Source organism: Columba livia, chromosome 8, assembly GCF_036013475.1.
Source record: "Columba livia isolate bColLiv1 breed racing homer chromosome 8, bColLiv1.pat.W.v2, whole genome shotgun sequence".
Taxonomy (NCBI): domain Eukaryota; kingdom Metazoa; phylum Chordata; class Aves; order Columbiformes; family Columbidae; genus Columba; species Columba livia.
The window spans coordinates 29218802-29228001 of record NC_088609.1 but is presented as its reverse complement, the minus strand read 5'-3'; the positions used below and the strand labels follow the sequence as shown (position 1 = coordinate 29228001).

Below are 9200 nucleotides of genomic sequence, written 5' to 3'. Positions count from 1 at the left end.
GAGTCTAGCAGCCCAATTCATTCCTTTGTAGAATGTACTAAGGCTAATGGTCTTGCTGGGAGTAAAATGTATTTTTTTGCAGAACGGTTCCAAGAACAGACTTTTCTCTTTACCGGAAAACATAAAAGAAAACAAATGCTTACTGTGTCTTTAGTATGCTAAATATGAAATTCTTTGCACAATGGAATGTTAGCAGTAGCCATAATCATGTTTTCCTTTCATCACCCAGTGAACATAATTTTCAGAGAGGACTGCTGTAATTATATTTCAGATAAAAGGAAGCAGAACTTCTGGATAATATGATAGTTGGTCTGATTGTTTTGTTGATAGGGCAAAATAAAGAGACAGACCACATGAACACTTATTTAATGAACAACTTATTTATTAAGCAGTACAGACTGTACATAATGCGTTTGACTTCAGGTACAGTGCAGTAGACTTATTTTCTTCAAGCACGTTTCTTAATATTTTACTACAGCTATTACCTTCCTTTCTTATCTGTCCAGCTATTCAGTTATTTATATAGTATGTCTATAGCACAACACTAAAGCGTTTAGCTTAACTACAGTCACCAGTGCAGGTACAATCAATGTCAGCATCCACACTCTGAACAACATCCTCAGATGCAGATTTCTTATCGCTGCTTCTCTGCCATTCCAGCAGGCTTACAGCAGTATCTGTCAGAAAGGCAAAGCCATTGTTAACTAACATCAAGCAAATTAACACATTTCAAGGAAATACTGTTTTGATGGCTGCCAGCTCCCTCATCAAGTAAAGAACGAAATCCTGCCCCCACAACTGACATCTAACTGGCTCATTGACTTGGAGCAGGATTTTCATCCATGATATAATTACTATAATACTTCCCTAAAAACAAAATGAATAACATTTCGTGAAGCACAAAGACAACAAGCAGGAGCCTGTAAAAGTGCTGGAGGTAGCCACCTTCAAAGTAAGACCACCACATACCAGTACACATCAGCAATCTCTTTTTATGTTAGTGCTGTATTTCAGCAGACTATTTGTCGAAGTTCATTCTGAAGGATAAGCCCTTTGGAGAATTTTCAGAGGTTCATAAACTTCTAATTAAAGTTTCCCATATATTGTGAAATCTGACAGAGCATTGTCAGTTGCAGTATTAACCTTACCACACTGCTTTATCAACAGCAGCTTGAATAAGCCGTATCCCTTAATGCTGAAATAATCTAAATGGAATAATGATATTCATCCTCCCAATAAATATTCTTAGCTAGTTGGAGGTTTATCATTGCATCAGGAAGAATATTAGGACATCCATTTAGATTAAGTTTGTATAATGAGAATGGGTAAAGATTTCATAATTTTACTTCCATTTGTTTTATCCCTCAGTTGGACAATATATTTATAACATGCCATCTCTCATCACAGGGAAATCTGGAGACTGCTGTGTGGGTTCAGGTTGCATCAGTCACTTCTCTCCTGAAATGGTAACACTTTCCTTGGCTAAATTACTGTCCAATTTAAAGCACAGGTTTTGCATAGTAAACTGGGTAATAAATATTTCCCAGAAAGGTGCTGGAGATGCTTTTTAAAAATACGTAATATTTTCAAGCTATGAAATGAGAAATGGTATAAAATGTCTGGTTTCTGTTTTTCATATACATTAATTCTTGTTATATCTCTTGCTCTTGGGCATGCTGTGGGTCTGATCACATCCGTATCCATATAGGAAGCAGTTGCCTTGGCAAAATGGATCATGGCTGAGTAACTATGATCCCTATAGGTAGGGTTTGTGGCATGTTTGAGACGTAAACCGATATGTGGACTTAGACTTGGAGTGATGTCTGCCTCAGTCAAGATCCTAAGACTACAGGCTCACCGATTTGAGGATAACAGGGGAAATTCTGCATCCTTGTACTTCATTTATCTTTGCACTACTGGTGACAGTGATGGAGTCCCTCTCTTTTGAAATGGCAGACTATTATATTGAAGCTCTTGAATAAAGAGCTGAGAAAAGGTACTTTGTCCAGTGTATGCAAATAAATGTTCTCAGCTTGAGAAAGATGTGGCTTTTGTTTATGCTGCTTCTCCAAGCCATCAAACAAAGAAAAAAGAAGAACAAGAACAATTTTTAAGGGCTGGACTTGTATTTCTATTAATCCTTAGCCCGAGAAAACGAATCATCTTGCTAAAAAACCACAATTGGCATCTTTTCCCTTCATCCTTCTCCTCCTCTTCCTCTTCCCCCCTCGCCCCCCGCCCCTTCCCTCCTCAGGATAAATAAATAAAAACCCCTTGATTAGGAGTACTGCTAGCAGACTTCCCAGTCTCTGGTTCAGTAAATGAACCAGAGAAGCCTGCAGTTCCTGTAAAAGCATCACTGCCTGCGACAACTACCATATCTTTTTTTTCTGATTTTCCTCTTTTCTCACACATTTTTGTGAGAGAATGAGACAGCTTTGTTATAGCCTAATATTCTGAGGCAGTGAGTGGCCCGAGGTGATGACATTTCAGAAATACAGACTTGGACACACAAAAGAAATCTGTGAAACATGGATATGACAAGATTTTGGAAGGCTTTTTTTGTTGAGGGTGGGTTTTTCTTTTCATAAAAGGATGCATCTATTCACATCTCAGGGAGCCATCAGAACACTATTAGCACTCTCACTGTGCTGCTTGTTGAATAGGCTGTTGTAGATGGTTGACTGTTATAGAAAGACGCCCATTGCTTTTATGGGCTGATTCAGCACATTAATAACATGAGCAAAGTACAAAGTTCTACACAGATGTTGTTTAAAACCAGCCATAAAGTACTCTTGTTTCTCTCCAGTATTACTCAACACAGGGATCCGTTTGCTTCAGTGAAACTACACTGGATTATCCCAGTTTACAATGGATTTGGCCAACAATGCTTAACACAGAGAACAGGCCACTTCAGTAGATACTTCCTAATGGTAGGTTTCCCTCTAAGGTATATATGTACTGCACCAGAAATTTCTGTAGGCTCCAGGTTAGATTCTCCTCTCATGCTTATATAACTTTAGTGTGAACCTGTGTTAGACAATGCATTGTGTCTGTGACAAATTGGTATAAGTGAAAGGAGAAAAAGGCCCTGTATTTTTAAAAATCTGGGACACAAGGGTATGCGTATAAAATACCTTCAAATACAAACTATTTTTTTTTGGAACAATCTAGAGAACATTTCAGCAATGTGTTTTTTGCTGATGTATTGCACAGTGGCATAGCATGGCAGCCTAATCACAGCAGTCATGTCACACTACTTGACTGACTTTCAATCGCCTTGCTTACCCTGGTCTACACAAAATTGCAGGCTGTAATGTGCATAAAAGGACTCATTGTTGCTTATCTCAACTTCATGGAGATCCTGAAAATGTGAAAAACATTTTATCGATCGGTGCTGCCCCTTTTACCACCTCAAATGTTTTTCTCAGATGATGCTACCTGCCATCATCCAAACTAGCTTTTAGCTGGCCAGTACTGTCAGTGGTTATAGCAAATACTACTGGGATTAAAAGCAGCAGCTCAGAGAGGAGCCAGAGCAATACGGGTCTGTGCGTGGCTGTGCTGTGTTTTGTTCTTTTGAGTGCTCTGACAGAGCTCCTGCGGTACGTGACACAGGGAGAGAAAAATATCGTACCTTTTGGGAAACAGTGGAAGCCAACCTTAACTGAAGTTTTTTCTATTGGAGTACAGTCTTTCATACATTTCAGTACTGGGTCAACAGAGTAGCATGTAGATTCCTCTCCATCAATAGTAGGATTTCGATTCAGCTTCACATAACTGCGCTGCAACTTGCACCCTAAGAGGAAAAGGAAAGGTAGTTAAAATTTTAGAAATAAATCCCAATCGATCCCTGCAATAATAAAGGTCCATATTTCCTCTACAGCTTTTATTAAAACACAGGTGCCTGACAAACCATCTTCAGAGTAGCAAGGTTATCAAGATAGAATGATAATAAGTTGGGTGATAGAGGAAAGAGTCTGAAAAGGGACCTATTTTTAAAATCTAATTGCACAATATAACCCAAATGGAATCATGTATACCCAGTTTTTTTTTTTGAACTACATAATACACAGAAAATAACCTCTCATGTCTGAAAGCTATTAAGATTAGATAGTACAAGCACAATGGCTACTTCATTGCATTAGGAAAAATGTCAACTGTAGTGAATGAATTAAAAAAAAAAAAAAGGCAGCATTTATATAATAACATCAAGGATAATTTTTGTATTGGATGATTTTTATAGTGCTCCAATTATCTCACTAGAAAGGTATAATGTAACTTAACAGGATCTCAGCTATGGCTCTGTTTCCTGACACGCAGATAAGTACAATTCTACTGCCACTGAAGTCAAGGAGAAAACAACCATTAACTTCAATAAAGTTATCTCAGGTCCAAGGTAAATGGAGACCTACAGAACAAAACTGTACTGATGTTATGGGAGACCATTAATTATTTTTGCAGCTACATGAGAGAGGAAGCTCTTTTGCTTTAGGAATATTTGTAAATATTTCCCTGAGATTGAAACCTCAGATGGTGCAGAACAAAAACGAAGTTTTGTGCACTCTGAAAATTTACATAAACTTAAGATCTGACACAGAATTTATAGCCTGCAACTTGTTTAATTAAAATAAGTCTGCAGATAACAACTGAAAATGCTTTGATTCAGTAGTAAAAATCACACTTACTTTGGTGAGAGGAAGATTAGGCATGATTTCCCTCTCCAAGAAAAAAGCTACTCAATGTAAAAAATTACAGTAGAATCAACTATTTAACACTGAGCTACACATGAGATAAAGACTTTGCTCTAGCGTATATTCTCTGTGTTCACAGGCAATGTTTTAAACAGTGGTTAATGAAATTAAAATGGATCTATATTGCTATTGTCTTTTCTAAGTAAAAGATTTCTGCTGCTTTTAAGAAAAATATTTTCTAGCTACGGGCAGAGAAGAAGTGAAGTTGTATTCTCCCCAAGCATAAATTGTTTTCAGATCTACTCACCACCAGAACAGGTTTCTTCTAGCAATACCCATGAATGAACAAAAGCAGAAGAGCTGTGTGCCAGTTTATGATTTGGCATTAGGAGTTCATTGTGTGTTTCTCTGTCATTATTTCCACAAACTCCACAGGTCTTTCCTCTCATCCATGAAGCCACGGTAACCTGTAAAATAGCACACCTTTGTAGTGAATGCTCAAGGGTTGGTCTGTTACATTGCAAAGGCACTAAACAGAAAAAGGAGTAACCTTGAAAGTAAGCCCAATACCTTAAGGATCACACCATCAAAAGTCACATTCTTCAGCCCATGCGTTGGAGCTTCCACAATAACTGTTGTTGCATTTTTATAAATTCTAACATTGTCTGTAAAAAGACAGTGAATCATAAGGCGATCTGCTTGATTTCAAATTAGTGGAGAAATTAAGTAGCACAGAATAAACCATAACGCATTTTTTCTTCGGAAGGAACACTTCGCTGCTACAATTGGATTTGTTTTTTTTTTGTGGAGAGAGAAAGCAAAATCAGAATAAATTATCTATTTATAAAAATATTCTACTGCTGTTCCATATAGTTGGAATTGACTTTTGTATCCAGTCTTCTAAATCTTGAAATAAAAATGTCATCGATGGTACTTCAGTTAAATACCGAACCCAAAGCATGTAATTGTGACTGCAAGAAGCCCTTTGTTCCTGAACAATCACCAACTTGGACATAACATATACATATGTATACACACATATATGAAAGGGCTTTATCTACTTGTCAGTTGTGCTGAGGGAAAGTATGAGTGTATATACTATAGAAAACACAAGAACACAAGTCAATCCAAACACTAAGAAAATAGAGTGTCTGTTTTTTCTATGAATTAATCTTGCTTGTGTTTTCTTTACACTGAAATGTCTCTGAGAAATTTATAAAAAGAGAGTCTTGAATTTATTTAATTTTCAGGTCAGTCCTGGAAAAGTGGGTGTCACAGCTTACCTTTCTCATACTCAGAAACTCCACTGTCTGATAATACTGGTTCTTCATTGCATGCTACAAGGAGAGATGAATTTGCCACAGGACGGATTTTGATGTTCCTTCAGGGAAAAGCAAAGAAATAAACAAAAAAAAAAAAGAAAGAAGAATCTAGTGGTTAATTAAAAATATGAAAAGTGGAGATATTGTGATCAAAGCTAGCAGAGAGCCAATTTGAACATCTGGATTTTGAATGAATGAATGAGCTGCTTTCTTTCCAAAATGCAAAATTAATTTGGACTTCGGTCTTGGAGATTAAATCTTTAAAGAAAAAACAGGGTGGGGGCTTATTGAGGTTATCAGATAATGGTGGCTGTGAAATGGAAGACAAGAGCAGCTAAACCAATGAGTCTCGGATGAGGATTCCATCTGAAACCCTGTCTTTCCCCAAATATCTGATTGCAAACTAGTTTCACCTACGAGCTAGACATCTGCCCTCCCTAGACTAACTCCCTGAAATTTTATACCTAACTCCTGAGCCCTCAGGATAAACCACACTTACGCTGAGGTTGTGCTTATGTGAACCTCTCTTGAGAAAGACCGAGGATCAACCTTTCGTGTAGTAATGATGAATTTTGGGTGTTCAGTACAGTCTTGGGCCACTATCAGGTTGCAGCTTTTATTGAAAAAATATGTATGGCTCACATGATCGAATGTTTTGAAATCTCCCTCACTGACTTCACATGTGGCTGCAAAACAAAACCAGAAAGGAAATGGCAGATGTGACAATGGCATGCAAGCTCCTGTGAAGTATAGAAGGTCACCTCTGTAAGACTGAACTACCCAGCAAACAGGAAAGAAACTTCAACATTTCCTTGGCAGATGCTTTCAATGCTGTCAGTCTGTAAGGACAGGATGGCACCACAGAACAACTACCACTTATAGACTACACTGGTATTGATTTTGATCACATGCTAAACACAAAACTCAAGCTAACAAGGACTAAAATGTACCAAGTTCTCAAGAACATTATAAAAATTAGTTCACATATCCCACAGAAGTGCTATGCACCAACCAGCTAAAGCTCACAACTCCTTTTTGAAGAAAATAAACAGGGCAGAAAATACACTATCTGTCTTGTGCCCATCACCTGATGCCTCTCAATGCAGAGAAGGCACATTCTTAGATGAAGCAAAAGACAACCTCTACTCTTTGCAGTCAGGAGTGGTTCCTGAATTCAGAATATTTACAGCAGTTTGAATATCTTCGTTCACCTGCCAACAAACATTCTTTTAAGTGAAAGAACAAGCTGCTGAGAAGGCAGGGTTAGAGATGCTCTGCTTCCCTAGAAGACAACTACAAGGAAAGAAAAGGCCCAGTCATGGCAGTGGATGGATCTCCAAACATTGCTTATTCATGAATCAGGCATATAAGTAATATTTACATTGATCTTCTTGTGCTATTTGTGAAGCTATTTGGGGAAATAAATTCCAGGCAGTGATATCTTGAATCTCATAAGGCGGAGTTGGGCCTAAAGGCAGAGTGAAAGGCATTCGGAGTGCCTGACAGTAAAGTGTTACCTGAAAAAGCAAAAATTAAGATACGTTAAGATAAATTAAACAACATTGCTCAATACATGACTGCAAACCAAAAAAAAGACTCTAGTGAAAAGAAACCTTGAAGATGTATTTATACTACAGCAGTTGTTGTGTTAGTCACCCCAGGATTCACTCAAACGTTAAGCTTTTTTGAGGAATCATTGTTTTATAGTCACATTTCTTGACTTCTTGAGAAATTGTTGAGGACATTGGAAAGTAACTGATATAGATGAATTTTAAGTGGTAATTAAGTAACAACTTCTTAAAAAATAAGGCAACATGTTAAGTAACTGAATAAATTGATGGATATGTCTGGAAAAGTGAACAGCACACTGGCATGATGAGCTTTGGGGTAAGATCCTTCAATGTAGCTAAAATTATACTTACAAAGAGAATCAAATTAATGCCTAGTTTGCCTACTTTTTCAGATATATTAAAGATACTGCAGTACTGAAGCACTATGGAAGGTTAAAGACACACTAGTTTAACTGTATATGAATAGCTAGCTGTTATTAATTTGCCAGAGATTTATAGGGAAAATTTTTCAAAGCCGTGCATAGGAGTTTGATGTACAAGGACCAATTAATCAGTGGGATTCTGCAGATTCAGCCTGTGAGAGCTACTCTGAGAATGTAACTATGTGTCCTGGTTTGGTTAAGGCCCAGTTGTCTTTGTGGCTGTCATAACTTTCTCGGACCTGTCTCGTCAAGTGTGGTCGCTGCACATGTGGCATTTGAGTGCCAACACAGACAGATGCTGTATGTGCTTGCAATGGACTGCAAAGTCTTCTCAGGGCCTCCATTATCTGCTCTGAGACCCCTATACATCCCATGGAACTAGTCACACTAGGCAAAATGAATAAAGATGCGAGTGCAGAGCAGTCATACTTGAGGCAATCTTGGCCTAACAGCTGTCCTCAGAATGGAAATAAGTTATTTGACTAGAGAGTCTGATATTTCAGCTTATTGTTACATTGCACCAAAGCAGCACAAAATCAAGAACACTCTTGTATGTATTTCAAGACCCATGTAATGTACTCATGTATATAGCAGCTTCTCTAAAAGGGAATGTTTTTATTTATTTTTTTTTTTTAAGTATCAAAATGTTATTAGTTGAAAATCCATCCAAGGTAAGGAAAATAAAAATTGACACGTACCCCAGGAGCTTTAATTACTGTATCAATTGTTCGTGGAGATGTTGCAACTGCCCTTACTATAAATTCATGAGATGGATTTCTCTGATGTGCTTCTGAGAAGCCCAACACAAGTGCTGCACCAGGAACGTATTGCATGAATCTAGAGATAAACAAGATGTGACAAAATCAAGTCCATGAGCAAAAGGAGATATAGGAGGAGGACTACGATCGGAAGTTCTGAAAAAATCAGGGTGACAACAGAAAAACTGAAAAGTCAAGGAAATAATACTTTGTATTGAATTAAATTGTTGATTTTATCCAGAGGAAATGCATTGGTTTTATTTTGCTCATTTTACCTGGGTGTTTTTAAAGACTGAATCAAAGAGCATTAAAAAAAATTAAAAAGCATTTTGAACTGAAATATCAAATAATTTAATATGGAAAATAAAATCAAACTTGTCAGGTTTTTAAACATTTAGGGGATATCTTTTACCAATAAACACGTAAAGGAAGT

The 9200-nt window shown here is 37.4% G+C and overlaps 1 protein-coding gene across 1 annotated transcript in view; it reads right to left on the bottom strand.

The window, feature by feature from the left end:
- Positions 1 to 361: 361 nt before the first annotated feature.
- LOC102084298 (vitellogenin-1) overlaps positions 362 to 9200 on the bottom strand; it is a 42233-nt gene continuing 33394 nt past the window's right edge. The window contains exons 28-35 of the mRNA XM_065072746.1: positions 8708 to 8846; positions 7398 to 7533; positions 6516 to 6702; positions 5978 to 6075; positions 5265 to 5359; positions 5002 to 5161; positions 3638 to 3799; positions 362 to 677 (exon numbers count right to left, since the gene is read on the bottom strand). Coding sequence (XP_064928818.1) covers positions 559 to 677; positions 3638 to 3799; positions 5002 to 5161; positions 5265 to 5359; positions 5978 to 6075; positions 6516 to 6702; positions 7398 to 7533; positions 8708 to 8846 — 1096 coding nt within the window. The 3' untranslated portion in view covers positions 362 to 558. The remainder of the gene's footprint in view (positions 678 to 3637; positions 3800 to 5001; positions 5162 to 5264; positions 5360 to 5977; positions 6076 to 6515; positions 6703 to 7397; positions 7534 to 8707; positions 8847 to 9200) is intronic.